At 40.9% G+C, this 19,543-nt stretch overlaps 1 protein-coding gene across 5 annotated transcripts in view; it reads right to left on the reverse strand.

Moving 5' to 3' along the window:
- LOC149220603 (IQ domain-containing protein IQM1-like) overlaps positions 1 to 19,543 on the reverse strand; it is a 106,752-nt gene that overhangs the window by 78,516 nt on the left and 8,693 nt on the right. For 4 of the 5 annotated variants that reach the window (XM_089384836.1, XM_089384833.1, XM_089384834.1 and 1 more), the window contains exons 2-7: positions 2,595 to 2,709; positions 2,312 to 2,377; positions 2,105 to 2,193; positions 1,530 to 1,617; positions 1,144 to 1,281; positions 832 to 924 (exon numbers count right to left, since the gene is read on the reverse strand). In XM_089384836.1, coding sequence (XP_089240962.1) covers positions 832 to 924; positions 1,144 to 1,281; positions 1,530 to 1,617; positions 2,105 to 2,193; positions 2,312 to 2,377; positions 2,595 to 2,709 — 589 coding nt within the window. The remainder of the gene's footprint in view (positions 1 to 831; positions 925 to 1,143; positions 1,282 to 1,529; positions 1,618 to 2,104; positions 2,194 to 2,311; positions 2,378 to 2,594; positions 2,710 to 19,543) is intronic. The other variant, XM_089384835.1, reaches the window with a different exon arrangement.

The following is a 19,543-nucleotide window of genomic DNA, read 5'->3' on the forward strand; positions in this document are numbered from 1 at the left end:
AATGATGGAGCCCATTACCAATACTATCATCGGCCATTTATGGACATTATGGATAAATTTACAAAGCTTTTGATACTATATTTTTGTATATATGTTTGATCACAGTTACTGGACTGGTCTGCTACTATCAAATATTTGATTAGCACAGTAATTTGGTTTTGATTGTTATCTCCCTGCGTGGATTTAGGTAACTAGCTTTGCTGCTTCTCCGGAAGATGATAGACTCTCTATAAATATTTTCTGAATATGCATATGCATCTACAAAATGTAATTTCTAATTTTAATGAAATTACAAATTTTTCCATGGGAAAAAAAAGATAGTTAAAGACACAAAGAAATTCAACCCAGTGCATTATTGGTTGATATTTTGAGTGATCAAACCCCGGTCCCCCATTCAATGTCAAAAAGAAAACATTAAAAAAATCAGCACCTACTTGCAATCCGCAAATGTTGGAGAGAAGCCATTGTTCAGTGGACAAAAATCGGACTCCACGACACAAAACCCTCAAATCTCCTCCTCCTTAGCAATTAGAAACCCCAACTCTCTTCACAAGGTCGAATGGCTGAGCTCACAGTGCAAAATAAGGGAACAAAACAAACCTTTTTTGACTTATACATAACTCTGAAAAACCCTTGCGATTTTATCACGACTCTTATGATTTAATCGGGATTTTTTTTTATTTCAAAAAAATCGCAATAAAATCAGCAGGCTGAAAAAATCGCGATTTGGTGATGCTATCGGGATTAAATTGCGATTTTGGTAACTCTCTATGAACTCGAGCAATATAGATATGACTGAATATATCAATCAAGTTATACTTTTGATATCACCTTGAGAATTCCATTGTCAACGTCCAATCTTCCAGCGGCTATAGTAGCTGCCCCGGCTAAGAAGCTAGAATGTTGAAATGCCCCTTTTATTTTCTGTAGAGACACAAACACAACAGAAAGTTAAAAAAATGCACCGCGAGAGAAAACTTAATCATCGGGATCCAAAAGAGACAAGCAGTTCTAACTAATGCAAAACTCAGAATAGAATAGAGAGAATACTAGTGTATAATATATAAAAGCCACAAATATTCTGAACTGAGCCACAGCCATAGATTACGTCTTAACTCTTAAGCTAGATGATATTTCAGATACCTGACCAACATAGAGGTTGTGTGATGTGCTCATCACAAATATCCACTGAGATCCTTCAGGAGTATGAACTGGCTGTTGATTCTGCTTGTACACAAGGTTACCATTGTTTATGACAACCTCATATTGCTCCCTCTCTTTCTGCAAAATCAAAACTTTAAGCAAACATAAGTTCAAACAACCAAGGTTGGAGATATACAGCCCCCTCCAATGAAAATGCATGTCTTGAGGAAGGTTTTCTGCACACGAAACATGAAAAATAAAATACCAAATTTTTTCTAAGTTCTAGATTCCTAGTAGAACAATGGACTAGAAGCAGTATATCATTAACTACTATTGTGTTTCAAGGGTTTGAGAAACCGTGGAGAAGATTAAAGGAGAAACCTTACTGGGCTAAGGTACCAGATTCGTTGCTTTTGCAACATTGGCCTCGGGCATTCATCAAGATTAAGATATTTGCCATCTCCAACACCAAGCCTGCAATCACAATAACAATTGAATTAAATTGTATTTATTCACAAACACTATCATTCAGTACACCTTCTCCTGGGCTTCTCTCTGTTTTAACTTGGTAAATACACACACACACGGATGATTAACAATAGGAAATTAACCATTTGTTCATCCTCGATTGCTTGTAAGTTATCAAGTCATCCTGAATAACAATGTAACAACGAATAATGAGCTTTTTCCATACCACCTTAATCTATTAATCCTCATCTTATAAAACAATTTCTAATCACAACAGTTAATAATGCTTCAGGATCTGCCATTAAGCTTACATGGGATATGAATACCATCGAAAATAGCACATTGGGAAATTCTAAAAACTATTGAATCCAGGATCTAAAAGGTCATTAATTAAATGAAAATAACTGCTCTCTAATTAAGAATTTTCCTTTCCATACAAAACTATTGTTGACTGCATAGCTCTTATCATGCTAAAATAAATAGCCAAGCTTACCAATAGAAAAAGGGCTGTGTTGTTGGCTTTTTACACCATTCATTATAATAGTAATGCAAATTCTGCCCAGAACGGTGTTGTGGGTCAATCTGCATACATACCAAAAAAGCATTCTAAATCAGTCATGAACTGAAGAACTGTTTCTGACAGACAGCCTAGACTAGAATTAGTTGCCAATGATGTCTTTAGTAATGATGTTGAGCTTACAGCCTCAAGCCAATGCTGGAAAGCTAGTTGCTTGGCTTTCTCATCCTTGGATAATCCCTTTCCGACCTGCAGAACAGCTCCGTAGCATTCACTCCAAATGCATGCATATTTTGGAAGTCCAAGTCCTTAATGAGGTAAATATAGCTACCCTACTTTAAGACCAAACTTACTAATGTCCATCTATAATATATTATTGAAGATTTCCAAATTAACGTGTTATACCAATCTAGAATATTTGCAGTCACAGGAAAGGAGAGAACAAAGGTCAAAGTATGCATAATACTTTTGCAGCCTTTACTTTTGCACGTGACCAGCGTGAAACAGCAGACTCTGGTTTATCATCACCAAAATAAGACTCTGTACTTCGCTTTAATGTTGCAAATTCTATTGCTGTCCACCTGTATGCGCATTTCAACACTCTTAATAATAACTTATAGAGAGAGTAAATTTAAATTTTTTCAACAAAGAAGCACCAGAACACCAAAAAATATTCAACATACCCGAGTCTTGACTAATTCAACAGACAAACATGAAAGAAACCATGATAGTAGTGTTGAGAAATTCAATAGGGTGGCAAGTTTTTTTTATTTCTCTTATTATGACATTATCTTGTGACGTTTCATTATTAGTTTTCATTCTTTCAATTTATCTTTTTCTTATCATCAAGAATAATGCCAAACAACAAATAGAAAAGGGCACGAGATATAGGAACGCAGCCAGGGCAAAACCCCTATGTAGGGGAAAACCGAGTCAAGAACTCTTCCATCAGTAGATTCAATACAAACTTGAGATGACCTAGACCCGTATAACATAGACTAGAGACTCCTTCCATCCATCAAGTCAACCTTGTCCCATTATTCTTCAGTTCTGAGTCCTGTATGTAGTATTTCATTCTTTAGTTTGTACTCAACACCTCATACAACAATATGATAACCCTTGACAGATTTCGGTGTGATGCATTTGTCCTGCAACAAAGTCAAGCCTCAGTCCTGTAGTGGTAGTATGCAATAACATAGTCCTGTAATAAGTTTCAGTCCTGTAGATGATAACATAATTCTGCAATGTGCTTCGGTCCTATAGAAGTAATATACATTAACACAGTTCTGCAATAGACTTCATTCCTGTAGTGATAGCAACCAAATGATAACACAGTTCTGCAATAGACTTCATTCCTGTAGTGATAGCAACCAAATGATAACACAGTTCTGTAATGTGCTTCGGTCCTGTGGTGATAGCTTCAGTTTTCGGTCCTATGGTGGTAGCTCAGCTTCGGTTCTGTGATAGCTTCAGTCTTTGGTCCTGTGTATATTCCTTTTTATCCAAATTCCCTTCCTCTGTGATCACCGAACTTATATTATCTCTCTGAAATTTTCTGAATTTCATCTCTAAGATACACCAAACTCTTCTCTACTCTCTGCAATTAAAGCAAAGTTTACACGCCTCTATATAGTTGTTTCCCATAGTAAAATAAGCCGACCTGATCCTTTTTGTGAAGCTGACTTTTGGAGGATTTGTTTGGAGGCCGACCTTGCAAGGTGACTTGATGGAGGAGACTTTTGACAAAATAAATTTGACTTTGGCTTATATAAAAATCCTAAAAGCCTACAATGGAGGCTTGACCTATGACAATTGACCCAAGCATGAAACCCATGCTTTAGCAAGTCAATTTAATTAATAATAAAATTTATTTTGCTTTCTTTTGATAAATATATTTCATTATGACTCAAGTACAATTATGAAGACCGAACCTAGTTACATTCTTCAACACTCCCTCTTAACTAGGGAGGTATTCATACTTACATATATCTATAGAGGTGCATGGCAGATCTCAAAACACATTATCTACAAAGAGTTTAGGCACACTTAGTGCCACAGACTAAATTCCTGACCAGGGCAATCTATCTGGGTGGGACTAAGATGGACTAAAGCGTTTAGCCAGTCTATCTACCATCAGGCTTACTTGCCAACCATCAACCTAGGGATATAGTGTTGATTTCGGGTAGCATCGGATGTGCTCTAACTTCGAAATTTTGTGGAGGGGCTAGAACACATGAGATCTCCAGAACCAAGAAATTGTTTGGAGAAATTCCACCTGGATGAGGAGTTATTAAAATAATTAATATTTTCAATGAGTTCCTGAGTCTAAACTTAGGAAAATAAAAATATTAATGTGTATTAATAAAAATATGGGTGAGAAGGTTCTAAGAGACGAGGATCAAGCCTGTTTTAATCTTAGCCGTTGATTAAAGATTAGATCACGGTTGTTTTCATCAATAGGAAAAGTATAAGAGGAGGTTTGAGGGTCAGTTGGAGATACACCAAGAGATCAAAGAGTTCGATTTTTCTGGGGCGTCGTTTGCTGAGAAAGTCGAGCTAAGTGATCTGAGTTGCAGAGAGAGAGGGGCAGTTCAGTAGAGGAACTTTAGTCCAAGGAATACATAGCAGAGAGGCTAAGAAACAGCAGGAGAGACAGCGCAATTCTAGAGAGGGTGATGCAGAAGCTGGAGGGGCTGACGCAGTCCCTTAGAGGCAGCGCTAGGGTTTTTGTGGGGCAGATAGAGCAACAATTCAAAATATCGATTCTCGAGCAAGGGAGGCTCATTGGGAGGGTGACGCAACTCCTAGAGGAGGTGACGCGGTTCCAACGTAGAGCTTGGAGCAGCCATCACTGCCCAGCACTAGGAACAACAATTGTCGTCTGTGGGGTTTGATCATCCAATTGTTGGAATTGTCAAAATATCTGTCTCCGGATAGAGGTATTTCTGCGAGGTTTATTCCCTGTTGGCTGAGCCGGATTTGGCACCCTAGTTGTATTCAGAAATCTGCTTAAAAATACAAACCCTCTATATGTTTCATTGGTTTTCCCGCATTGGATTTTTCTGGGGACGATTGTCCAAAAATAACGGTGTCCCTTGTGTGATTGTCTCAGTTTATTTCAGTTCATGATCTGTATGTATGTGTAGGCTGCAATAGTGTTTTCATCGTTGTTTAAGTAATTAAATAACTTGTTGAATGTAAAGAACAAGTAGGAGATGATAAACCAGTGATTGCAGTAGGATTTCTGATGTGTAGATTCAGAAATTCTCACATGGTATCAGAGCATTGCAAATCATAGGAGACTGAAGACACCAGTTGAGAAATCCAGAGAATTTGCTGCAGAGAAGCAGTTGTCCTGAGTAATAGCGTTGTTTCAGAGGCAGAGGAGCAGTTGCAAGAGTGATGCAGAGGCTCACACAGTGCCTAAGTCAGCATTTCGAGCCTGCAGAGGGCGACGCAGAGTTGGAGAGGAGCCCACGCAATGACTGCGTCAGCTCTCTGGGCCAACGCAGAGCCTAAGAAGTTCGAATCAGTCAGTTGTCGAGGCTGAGGGAGTAGAGCAGATTCGATTTGAGGAGCTTGTGGGACGTTGTTTCTGTTAGTGCAGAACAGTGTGTGGAGACAAAACCGAGGTAGAGGGAATCATTGCCTTAACAAATTTCCAGCCAAAGAAATCTAGATCCGGGTTGCAACAGCAAAGGAGGATTGGAGAGTAAGTGATTCGACAGTTGGTAAGAGGATTTCCGTGAAGGAAATTAGGATTCAGAGGGACTCTAGAGGAGCTTGTTCATTAGAGGGTTTCTTACGCCAAAGAAATCTAGATTCAAGTCTTGTTAGGGTGACATCAAGAGAGGGAGAAGAGAACCAGTCTTATTTTTTAGCAGAGATGGCAACGAATGGGTTGAGGGATCAGGACAAATTGAATGGAGCATCCAATTTTGTCATCTAGAAGGCCATGATCCTGGCAATCCTAAACAAACATCGCATCAAGGACTATGCCTTGAAGGTAGTTGTTGAGCCGGTCGACACTGATCCATTCAAGAAGTACAAGGAGGCCCAAGCTAAGGCCAAGCGCATGATCCTAGACGGGGTCAAAGATCATGTAGTACCACACATTGCTAAGAAGAACATAGCAAGGGAGATGTGGGAAGCACTGACCACCTTGTATCAAGGATCTATTAGAAAATCAGCTGAGACAGTACCAGATGAAGAAAGGAGAGGAGATCAATCCCTTCCTTCTCAGGTTGCAAGGGATTCGCGACCAATTGACTTCTGTGGGCTCTACACCAGATCCTGAGTTCATGGTCAGGACTACCCTAAATGCAGTCACTGAGGACTGGGAGATTTTTGTCCAAAGTATCTTTGGCAAAGTGACTCTCCCCAGTTGGGAGGTGATGTGGGAAACTCTTCGACAAGAAGAGCTTGAGAGAATGACCAAGACGAGGAGTAGCGGCAAAGAAGCCCAAGTCAAGAAGGAGGAGGAGGATGCAGCTCTCGCATCATCAGGACAGCAAGCGCAACAGAAAAGAAAGAAGAAGGACATCACCAAGGCCAGATGCTTCAACTAAGGGGAACTTGGACATTATGCCACTCAGTGCCCCCAGAAGAAGGGCAATGGGAAGCTTCTGAATCGAAGGTTGCTCCAGCGAAAGTGGACAAGGAAGACGAGGATGACGATTGTGCCATGAGTGCTCATGCACCTCTAGAGAAGAGGTGGGGCGACATGGAGTTGTAGTCGAGAGGACTACATGGGGCGCAGGATCCTTAAGGTGCCCAAACTCTTGGATCACATACGGCTACGGGAGCCCTTAACGATAGTAGAAAAGTGACGAGTGTCGGTTGGAGCGAGGTGTGATGGAGCAACAGTAGCAAAGCTAGAGTGCCAAATTCTGAGGCAGCGCAGTGGATGTTGTAGTAGTGTGAGAGGCACAAAGCAGTTTGCAGCAGCATAGTGGCAGCAGAGGGTCAGCACAGATTAGCAGCAGAGGTAGCTTCAGGATCACGAGGCATCCATACTGACCAGGATGTCAGTTTTTGGGTGAAGTATCAGTTACTTACTTCTCAGTAACTGAGTTGCAGTGCAGCAGTTAGCAATGGCAGTGCTATGGGCAACATGAGGCAGCATTTTGAGAGGGAGTTGTAGTACAAATGCAGCAGTGGCAATGGCAGAGTCATGGGAAGCAGTACAGGAAGCAGCGATGCAGTGGATGAAGGGCAGCAGGCCAAGCATCAGCAGCACAAAGGACCGATGCAGTGGATCAATGTAATACTTCTATTGAGAAGTGTTACTAGAGCACATTCCTCGCTAAGAGGGAGTGTTGATTTCGGGTAGCATCAGATGTGCTCTAGCTTTGAAATTTTGTGGAGATGCTAGAACACATGAGATCTCTAGAACCCAGAAATCGTTTGGAGAAATTCCACCCGGATGAGGGGTTATTAAAATAATTATCATTTTTAATCTGTTCCTAAGTCTAATCTTAGGAAAATAAAAATATTAATGTGTATTAATAAAAATATGGGTGAGAAGGTTCCAAGTGACGAGGATCAAGCTTGTTTTAATCTTAGCCATTGATTAGAGATTAGATCACGGTCGTTGATTCAACAACAGGAAAAGTATAAGAGGAGGCTTGAGGGTCAGTTGGAGATACACCAAGAGATCAAAGAGTTCGATTTTTCTAGGGCGTGGTTTGTTGAGAAAGTCAAGCTAAGTGATCTGAGTTGTAGAGAGAGAGGGGAAGTTCGGTAGAGGGGCTTCATTCCAAGGCCGAGAATACATAGCAGAGAGGCAGAGCAACAGCAAGAGAGACAACGCAGTTCCAGAGAGGGTGACATAAAAGCTGGAGGGGCTGACGCAATCCCTTAGAGGCAACGCTAGGGTTTTCTGTGGGGCAAAGAGAGCAGCAGTTCAGCATATCAACTTCTGAGCAAGGGAGGCTCATTGGGAGGGTGACGCAACTCCTAGAGGAGGTGACGCAATTCCAGTGCAGAGCTTGGAGCAGCCATCACTGCCCAACACTGGGAACAACAATTGTCATCTGTGGGGTTTGATCATCTAGTTGTTGGAATTGTCAAAATATCTGTCTCCGAATAGAGGTACTTCTGCCAGGTTTATTCTCTGTTGGTTGACACGGATTTGGCACCCTAGTTGTATTCAGAAATCTGCTTAATAATACAAGCCCTCTATATGCTGCACAGGTTTTCACGCATTGGGCTTTTCTGGGGATGAGTGTCCAAAAATAACGGTGTCCCTTGTGTGATTGCCTCAGTTTATTTCAGTTCATGATTTATATGTATGTGTAGGCAGCAATAGTGTTTTCATCGTTGTTTAAGTAATTAAATAACTTGTTGAATGTAAAGAACAAGTAGGAGATGATAAACCAGTGATTGCAGTAGGATTTCTAATGTGTAGATTCAGAAATTCTCACATATAGGTGCGTATCCAAGGTCAGAGCTCCATGACCAACGCCACCCTCCCTCTTCGGGATCTAGACATCAATACATATGCCGGTCAGATGTCCTCCCAGACATTTTCCACACACAATACCTCAACACATCAAATCTCTCTAACCTCAAGCATGCTTTTTCAAAAACCTTGAGAGATTTACTTGCACAGTCACAACCCCAATCAGTAACAACCTTTCAAATGCTCATGAGTAAACACAAACCTTCGGGGTCTTCTGACTTCTTGATGCTACCTCGCAATTCATCACAATAGGATGAAGGCTCCATAATGATGAAGATGAAATTCATGACATTGAATGGAGAAGCTTTACAAGCAGCTGAAGGTACCATGATCTCCACCAAAGAGCAGAAAGATGTTGTTGGAAACAAGTCCCTAGTTAAGAGGGAGCTTGGACAAGTCCCTAGATAAGAGAGAGCTTGGGTATATTCCTTTATAGCAATGAGAGTATCTTCCCTAGTTAAGAGGGCAAGATAGACATATCATTCTTGTCTTCATATTGTGAAGAAAGAATGGAGGATTGGGTAAGCATCTGAGATCGATTCCGATACTCTTTGAGGATGAGGTAGGGAATCCAAGATAAGAGTAGTTGAAAAGGAAATTCCTTCAGGATGTGTTATTCCAAGATAGGAATTATCCTAAAAGGACATACCCTGTGAACACTCGGGTGGGGTATGTGCCTTGAGAGACAATGATGATGGTGTCTATCAGTGATTGGTCTCGCCAACATTGTGCTTTGATCTTGTGGAGAGATAGAGTTGTTAGTCAAGGCCTTGCTATGTGACAATGTTGGTTGATATGATGAGATGCTCTAGCATAAGCTAAGGAAGTAGCTTATGAGATGGCTTACCAATCCAACTCTTCTTATGAGAATTCTTCAATTTGAGAATGTCCAAGTACCTTGTATGAATTATGAATACCTCCCTAGTTAAGAGGGAGTGTTGAAATATGTAACTAGGTTCGGTCTTCATAATGACCTATGTAATCATGATTTTATTGTAAAGAGAAATAAATTTATTATTGTTATTCTTAAGGCATGGGTTTCATGATCAAGGGAAATTTATTTTTAGGTCAAGCACCCATTGAGTGCTTCTAGGGCTTGTCATTGAGTCTACAAGTCAATTGAGTCATTGTCATGTATGAAAGACCCATTTGGGCATGTTACATATTGTAAATAAAATTTAATTGAGTCAAATTTAGAGTCAAAAGACCGTCCAAGACCTTGTCATGTGCTAGCAATCAGGTCGACCTTCAAAAGGAGCAGTTGACCTATCTAGAAGGACAAGTCGGCCTATTGGACACTTGAGAAGCCTATATATAGAGCACTCGGCTCACTTGAAGAGACAATCCATACATCACACAAGAAGTTCGATAAAAGCATAAAGGAGACCAAAAGGAAGAGTAGTTTGACTTGGTCTTGGAGGGATCTTGGTCAAGGGTCTTAGGTCTTGGAATTTGTCAATTGAATTTCTATAAAAAGAGAACAGTTCTTGTGGGTTTTCCTCTCAAGGGGAGATGTTTTGGCCGTAGATGATAGCCTACATCTTGTGTCCTATTGTCTCATTGATTTTATTGTTTGGTAGTTGTTTGATGATAGAGAACAACAATAATAATCAAGTGAAAGAAGAAGCTAATCAAGTTGAGTAAAAATTCATCAGAAGCAATTTCAAAGTAAGAGAAATCACTTAATTTGCTACCCCTAGATTGCTCAACATCAGAGGGCTTAATATTTGGCCCTAGTCCAATGGGACCTCCGTTAAGGCCCTTAGGGTTATAGGAGGGGCACTACTTGGAAAGCCATGATTAAGATAGTGTGTTCCATTTTCCCTATACCATACTTAAAACTTTCCATGTCACATTACAAGCCTCATATCTCACCTCCATTGTTTGAGTACAACTTGTCATTGGTTCTTGGGAATTTGGGACTCATATGTTCACAAACCTTGAGTGGGGCTCGAAAAATTTTCCCTAGGAGGTTGATGCAGCTAAATGAAAAAAACGAGCATATCATGGCCACAATTAAACAAAAAAAAGAAAATCAAAATGCGAAAGATGGTTGGGGCATAAAAATTAGCATATGGGCAAAAACATAGCATGATCTCTACCTCCCTCATATAGCCATCACCCAATTCCTAAGCACATGATGTTCCATTACATTAAAAAGGAACCCTTGCAAGTCCCAACTCTGATGAGTAATAAACTGACTCATCTTAAAGAGGTAATAAACTACTACATCATACAAAGCAATCTCTAACCCTTGAGCTACAAACGATAATACAAGAAATAATCAAGAAGTAAAAGGCGCACAAGAGGGGTGGAAAAATCAAGTTGAACTGGTAATTCATGTGTCCACAAATGCTCCCTCCTCACATCTATACACTCACAATGTGGACACCCCCATCAGTCAGTCCCTTTGACCATGGCACTTGACCATGAAGTCCTCTACCCTCCATTCCCACATTATTATACACAAACACCTATACTGAAGGGTGAACTAGGAAAATGTCAATTCCCCTTAAGGGCTAAAAGCACCTAATATGGTTGACTATTAGCCACCCCTACCAAGGTAGAAAACACCTTTGCGAGGACTTCTTCCTGATTTTGGAAGATGTGTCTATTTGAAGTCTTAATAAGCCCTTAGTATTCAAGTTTGCTTCACTTGGATGCATTATTGATCTTAGTCTCTAATGGATGGTTGCTTTCACAAGAATCCATGTTGTTTTTGTCATGTGGACACTTTAGCCCAAGCCTTGGGCACCCGCTCCACAAGTACCAGGCCTTACAGAGAAGTACATGGCCTAAGCAGGTGCAGCGTTGAAAGATTGCATCCTCCTGATGGCATGAATAGATGATACATGTCCTAAAGTACCTCCAAGAACTAGAATGTTGGTCAACTTTGACATGGCTTTAAGGACACTTCATGATGACACCATTGGACCTTGTATGCCCCCGGGCTGGCCTAGACACAACCTGATCGAAAAGCATTGATTCAGAGCCTAATTGAGGATGGTCTCCCATTGAGAGACTGGGGAGGGCTTGTTGCACCAAAGGAAGCCTCAACGCTGGAGAGAACGAGGCCTTATTTGATAATTAGTGATCCATGGAGACCACTTGATGGCACCTATTATGAATAATTAATTCATAAACAAAAAATAATAATAAAATAAATAGTATATAAATAAATAGATAATTATTTATTTATTTAATTAGTTAATTTAATCAATAATATTTATGAAAGGCCTTATGGTCAAAAGACATGACCCTGTTATATTTTGCAACTAGGGTCAAATTCCACATTGAACAGCTCAGATGCCCAAGATGATGCTTGCATTAAATTCCTCTTTTCGAGAGGACCAAAATTGACCTACAGATCACCCAATTTGGTTAAGCGGAAGTTAAGTTTTGAATTATTTTATTCATACATACATTATGGAATGGGTCAGTCCTAACCACATGGGTAATTGAGGTTCGCCAGAAGGAGTTCGCACAAGGTCCAAAATCATCGGCGAGAGGTTCGCTCTGAGTTAGGGTTTTCTGGGTTCTGGATGCTGGCACAAAACAGGGCATTTTGGTCCCTGAACGCTGGCATAGAGTGGACAAGACAACGTCCAGAGTGCCCTAAACGCTGGCAAGTAGGCTTATGAGAGCATCCAAGGGTTCAGAGTCAGATCGGGTTGCATTGGTCCTCGAACGCTCACACAAAGTGTCCCAGAGATTGTCGAGGCCATCCCAGATGCACACACAACAACTGTAAGAGAGCGCCCAAGGGTTTCTGGTGTAATTTACCCCGGACGCACGCACAAAGTCTTCCTGAGAGCGACCGAGTAGTCACATTCGCCCTCACACAGTGTCCGAGAAAGCATCCAGGGTGTTTTGGACACACACAGAGAGTTCTGATGAGAGCGTCCCTGGTTCAAATCTAGGGCTTGACATCTTGGCTTCATTTGGCTTCAGTGATCTGGTGGATTTGGTTTCTCTCTGCTGTTATACAGTTTTGTAGATCAGTAGATTTGATGCATGGATATCCGCTGCAAACATATGTATTGGGCTCATTGTACTCTCTGCTAAAATATTTTTGTGACGACCTATTAAAGAAGAAGATTTGAAAGGGTTTCCCCCTTGTGGGGTTTTTCCCTAGTCTTGGACCAATTTGTTGTCTCTTATGGTTGTGCTATTGTCTTCTTTTTCACTGCATACATTGTTCTTTCTTCAATTACTTTTATGATTTGTTATATTGCTAATAATTGGATGCATTATTAATAAAGAAAAAAATTGGGCTAAAGTAATTGATCCAGCATAAAAAAAATCATAAAATTTAACAAGGCATCGGAGTTGAGGTGAAGGACAAGCCCAAAAGAAGACAAGCATTGAAGCCCTCTATTTCAAAAAACAAATTGCCTAGTCAAGGTCAAGATGTCATCCTCTACCTTTAAGGAGCATGAAAAGTTGGGTGATGCATCAAACTTTGTTGCATGGAAAGTCAGATTAAAGATCATAGCTGACAATAATGATGTGCTGGAATACATCCAAGGAAGGATGCCCAAAATGCTTCCACTTCACTCAGAAATAGGTACAAGAAAGGTGAGTCCAAAGCAAAACAAATTATAGCTAATGGTTTACAAGATCATTTACTTGCATATGTTGGGAATTTAAGGAAATCTAAATATATGTATGATAAGATAGTCGGCATGTATGAAATCAACAACTTGAATGAGATCATCACCTTGAAAGATCAACTCAAGGAAACTAAGATGAACAAAGGAGAAGTTGTCCAATCTTACATTATGAGGATCTCTCACCTTAGAGATCAATTGCAGAGAGTTGGAGAAAATGTGCCTGATAGGGAGCTAGTAGTTGTGACTCTTAGAGGTCTCCCTCCTATTTGGGAAACCTTCATTACTACAATTAGCAACAACAATGTCCTTTTGTCATTTGATGAAATTGTTGGGAAGCTCACTCAAGAAGAATCAAGGATGATAGCAAGAGGAAGGATTCAAAAACATGAAGAGGGAGAGCCCGCTGCATATATCACTCATGGAAAAAGGAAGAAGGAAAAAGGAGGTCCATCAAGGAAGCCTCCTTCTCAAAATACAAAAGGAAGGAATGACAGATCATTATCTCATGTTGAATGCTTCAATTGCCACAAGAAGGGTCATTATGCACGAGACTGTCCTGAGAAAGGAAAGAGGCCATGCTACAACACTAGAGGCAACTACAATAACAAAAGAAGAAAAGACAATCAAAGAAATAACCGTGACAGAAGATATGAAAGAAGAATAAGAGACTCCTCAAGCGATTGTGAAGAAGATCATCCTCCTCAAAAGAAGTCAAGGGCTCCCAGGTATGAAAGTAATGTTGTAAATAAATCTGAATACATTCTTATTTCTGCTCTTACTAGTTCTTCTCCACCGGATTCGTGGGATAGTTGGTTGGTTGATAGTGGGGCCACTCATCATTTCTCTGGTTACAAGGAAGTCCTCTCTAATTTGGTAGAGAGGGAGACTAAGCTAAAGATCATTCTTGGAGACAACTCCACTCATCCCGTGAAAGGCTTTGGGTCCATCAAATTTCAGTTGAATTCTGGGGAATCAGTTATGTTGCATGATGTTATGTATGTACCAGGATTAATGAAGAATCTGGTATCTATATCCGCATTGGAAGATAAAGGGATGAGGGTTGCCTTCATCAAAGGGAATGTTTTGACTTGGCCTGTTGATTCACCTATGAGAGATGCATTCACATTAGGATCAAGATTTGAAGGACTCTATAGAGTCACTGGAAGACCTCTTCTAGCATTGGTTCATAATACCAATCATCTGAGCGAGTTATGGCACCGCAGGCTAGCTCATCTACACTATGATGCACTTTCGAAGTTGAAGAAATTGGTCAGGTATTCCCAATGTTCAAGCTCATCATGATGGAGTTTGTCCAAGTTGTGCAAGTGGAAAGAAAACAAGGGGACCATTTCCCTCTAGTAAGAACAAGACAAATGACATCCTCCATCTCATTCATTCTGATATATGTGGTTCGATGCCTGTACATTCTGTTGGTGGTCATCTCTACTACATCACCTTTATTGACGACTTCTCAAGAAATACATGGATATATTATCTTAAGCACAAGGATGAAGCCTTTGAAACATTCAAGGAATTCAAAGCCTTGATCGAAAATCAATCAGGAAAGAGAATCAAAGTCTTCAGGTCCGACAATGGAGGGGAATACATGTCAAAAGAATTCATAGCATTTTGCAAGAAAGACGGAATCAAGAAGGAAACGATTGTGCCATATACTCCTGAACATAATGGTCTAGCTAAAAGGAAGAACAAGTCTATATTAGAAGTTGCCCGTGCTATGCTCCATGATCAAAAGGTGCCAAAGTTCCTTTGGGCCGAAGCTACATCTACTGTTGTATATGTTCAAAACAAGGTGCCTCATCAAGCATTAGAAAACAAGACTCCTGAAGAAATATTCACAGGTATCAAGCCTGATATCAGCCATCTTCGTGTATTTGGATGCCCCGTATATTTTCATGTGCCGAAGGACAAAAGGAACAAATTGGAAGCTACAGGAAGAAAAGGTACGTTTGTGAGTTATTGTGAAAATTCTAAAGCATATAGAATTTATATTCCTGGTCAGAGGAAGGTCGAAATTAGTAGGGACGTAACATTCGATGAAGATGCAACTCTTGGAAAAGCAAGAGATCTTCCTCTGCCTCCTCCTCCCAAGGAAGAGAATGATGACTGGGATATTCTAGATGGTTCATTCGTGCCCGAGTCCGATATGGTTGATGATCCCATGCAACCTATGGATCCGTTAGATCCTCCTACTAGGAAGAGACCACTTTGGCTCCGCAATACTTTACAAGATACTGAAAGAAATGTTCCCATTCGTAGATCATTCAAAGAAAGGAAGCAACCATGGATATATTAGGCATATGTTGCAGCTATGAGCACTATGATTCAAGCCGAACCATCCTCATTCGAAGGAGTTGTAAAGGAACAAGTTTGGAAGGATGTTATGGCTGAGGAATATGAATCAATTGTGAAAAATGATGTATGGGATGTTGTATCTAGGCCGAAAGGGAAGTCTATTGTGACTTCAAAATGGCTATTCAAGATCAAACATGTAATTGATGGCAGCATTGAAAAATACAAAGCAAAGTTCGTAGCTCGAGGATTCTCTCAAAAAGAGGGAGAAGATTATGATGACATATTTTCTCCCATGGCTCGATATACAACCATCTGTTCAATAGTTGCCCTTGCTGCGAGTCAGGCACAGACTCTTCATCAAATGGATGTAAAGTCTGCATTCCTTCATGGCATGTTACAGGAAGAGGTATATGTTGAACAAACACAGGGATTTGAAGAGGAAGATTGAAGAACACATGTTTGCAAATTGAATAAGGCATTGTATGGCTTGAAGCAAGCTCCCTGAGATTGGTATGCACGCATTGACAGTTACTTAATGAAGTTGGGATTCATAAGAAGCAATGTCAATCCCAACCTTTACTTCAAGGTAGTCCAAGGTATGCCATTGATTTTGGTTTTATATGTTGACGATCTATTCTTGACAAGTAGTGAGCCTCTGATGATCGAATGTAAGAGGAAGCTAGCCTCTAAATTTGAGATGAAAGACCTTGGTCTCATGCACTACTTTTTGGGCCTTGAGGTGTGGCAAAAGCCTGGTGAGATTTTCCTTTCACAAGGAAAATACGTTGTAAAATTGCTGGAAATATTTGGAATGACTGAATGCAAATCCATGGTTACACCAATGGAAATGAACTTCAAGAAGTTATGTGGAGATGTTGCAAGACTAGACTTGGAAAATCCATCCAAGTATAGACAACTAATTGGGGCTCTGATGTTCCTTGTGAACACCCGTCTAGACATACGATATGCAGTAAACACATTGAGTCAATTCATTACCGAGCCCCGCCACACACATTAAATAGCTGCCAGACGCATATTGAGATATTTGCATGGGTCGATCACACTTGGCCTGAGATATTCTGCCGAATATGTTCAACTTCATGGATACACTGATGTTGATTGGGTCGGAAATGTTATCGACGGGAAAAGTACATTTAGATGTTATTTTAGCCTTGCATATGCCCTGATATCCTGGATGAGCAGGAAACAAAATTTTGTAGCATTGAGCACCGCCGAAGCAGAATACATTGCCATTAGCATGGCTAGCTGTGAAGCAATTTGGTTTAGAAAGCTCTTTGGAGAGCTATTAGAGCAGGTCCTAGATACTACAATGAGATACAGCAACAACAAGAGTGGAATTTGTTTGGCAGAGAATCATGTGTTCCATGACAAGTCCAAGCATATTGAAATTCGATATCACTTTATTCGAGACATGGTGCAGAGAGGAGCTATCAGGCTCCATCACATATCGACAGATGAACAGATTGAAGATATTCTCACCAAGGCATTATCAAAGAGAAAGTTCTTGGTTTTTAGAGAACAACTTGGACTGATGGATGTAGCCCCTCCAGATAAGGGGTAGCGTTGATCGAGGACACTGAGCAAACTCTTCCTACCCTGTTTGAGCTCCCAGGGTGAGGAATTGAGATGGAGGGCTCTTGGGGTTGAGGGAACTCTAGACAATAGGGTGTTACCCCTATCTGTTACCCATAGGGTTGAAGAATGTTGCTCCCCTATCTTCATAGGGTCAAAGAATGTTGCTCCCCTGCTTGGTCTTTGCAGAGTATACCCCAGTTGGCATCATACCCACAAGTAGGCCAGCTTGTTTGGAATACCGCTCCTCGTTTGGCCAACGAGTTGAGAGTGTACTTGGGGTGTTGAGAGTGTACTTGGGGTGTACAACCCAAGTCGATTATGATACAGGTGTTCTACCACATGACTACAGAGAGTCATTGTTGGGAAGATCGGTAGGCAATAGGATTGGATTGAGAATTACTCCCCTTTTGAGATTCCAAGTCGAGGGCAAGCTCCCCAATGAGATTCCAGAGATGAGGATGTGCTCCCCTGTATGATGTGTTATCCTATTGCTCGGTATGGGTGGAAGTTATTGCTCCCAAATTCTTCTTCCTCTAGATCTGAGAACGTTTCAACAGATAGAGTTGAGCAGAGACAATCAAAGCATTACAACAACATGACAAGATGATGTGAAGATCAACTGACAGATATTGGTAGGTGGAATTCTTCCTAGTTGAAAGGAGTGTTAATTTTTGCAACTAGGGTCAAATTCCACATTAAACAGATCACATGCCCGAGATGATGATGCCTGCATTAAATTCCTCTTTTTGAGAGGACCAAAATCGACCTAAAGATCACCCAATTTGATTAAGAGGAAATTAAGTTTTGAATTATTTTATTCATACATACATTATGGAATGGGTCGGCCCTAACCACATGGGTAACTACTTGAGTCAACCTTAACCCCAAGTAAACCCTCAAGAAAGCCTATAAATAGAAGCGACCTCAAGTTCATTTCATCACATTGATCAAGTCATTTTTCTATTCTTCTCTTTTGTCTTGGTTCGCACAGGTTCGACGAAAGGAGTTCGCACAGGGTGCGAAATCACCGGCAAGAGGTTCGCTTTGAGTTAGGGTTTTCTGGGTTATGGACGCTAGCACAGAACATGGCATTTTAGTCCCTAGACACTGGCACAAAGTGGACAAGACAGCATCAAAAGCGCCCTAAATGCTGGTAGATAGGATTATGAGAGAGTCCAGGGATTTGGAGTCAAATCGGGCTGCATTGGTCCCCGGACACTCGCACAGAGTGTCCCAGAGAGCGTCTAGGCCATCCCGGATGCACACACAGCAAGAGTAAGAGAGCGTCCAAGGGTTTTTGGTGTATTTTAGCCCGGACGCACGCACAGAGTCTTCCTAAGAGCGTCCAAGCAATCACAATCACCCTCACACAGTGTTCGAGAGAGCGTCCAGGGTGTTTTGGACAGTTTTGATGAGAGTGTTCCTAGTTCAGATCTAGGGCTTGACATCTTGGCTTCAGTGATCTAGTGGATCTAGGTTTCTCTCTGTTGTTATACAAAACTATAGATCAGTAGATCTGATTAATTGATATCCGCTGCAAACATATGTATTGGGCTCATTGTACTCTCTGCTGAAATCTTTTTATGACGATCTATTAAAGAAGAAGATTTGAAAGGGTTTCCCCCTTGTGGGGTTTTTCCCTGGTCTTGGACCAATCTGTTGTCTCTTATGGTTGTGCTATTGTCTTCTTTGTCACTGCATACATTGTTCTTTCTTCAGTTACATTTATGATTGGTTATACTGCTAATAATTGGATGCATTGTTAATAAAGAAGTAATTTGGGCTAAAGTAACTAATACAGCATAGAAGAATAAAAAAATTTAACAAACCCAACTCCTTCATTACCAGTCAATGCTTTTATATGCAACCGTCACGAAGGCCATTGTATCACCATTCAGATTTTATCAATAATACAACTACTTACTTACACATACAAGCGCAAGTCTACACATTACATTTCTCGTGTGTTGGTTTCCTCACTACAGTGGTATCAGAGCCATGTGATTCGTTCTAGCTTCAAATCCACTACACATGTCGTTCATTCAGCCACAATGACCAACTTCATTTTCTGTGCTCTGTTCATTCTCCTTGTCACCATATTCTTCTTGGCTGCATCCATCGTCGGCTACCTTCCTTGGCGGTCGTTCCCTTACCCGTCGATTATGTTGTCTGTCGTATTGTTCACCCCAATCAAACAAGTCGCACCGATTCCTCACCGACATGCCTGACCCCCCTCTGTTTTCGTTCTATCCGGCTTTCAAATAAACCGACCATACTTTTGTCCGTTGTTGGTTGTCGTTCCCTCTTCCAACATTCCGCCGCACTGCTCATCTTTCAACCACCCGTCATACACGTCGATCAAAACCTTATACCCTCGTCTTCGTGTCCCGTTGTGTTTTGTTCCACATTGTCACGTTTTCCCCAACCGTT

Source organism: Pinus tabuliformis, chromosome Q (assembly GCF_031772625.1).
Source record: "Pinus tabuliformis cultivar Carrire ecotype Pingquan chromosome Q, CPIR1, whole genome shotgun sequence".
Classification (NCBI taxonomy): Eukaryota; Viridiplantae; Streptophyta; class Pinopsida; order Pinales; family Pinaceae; genus Pinus; species Pinus tabuliformis.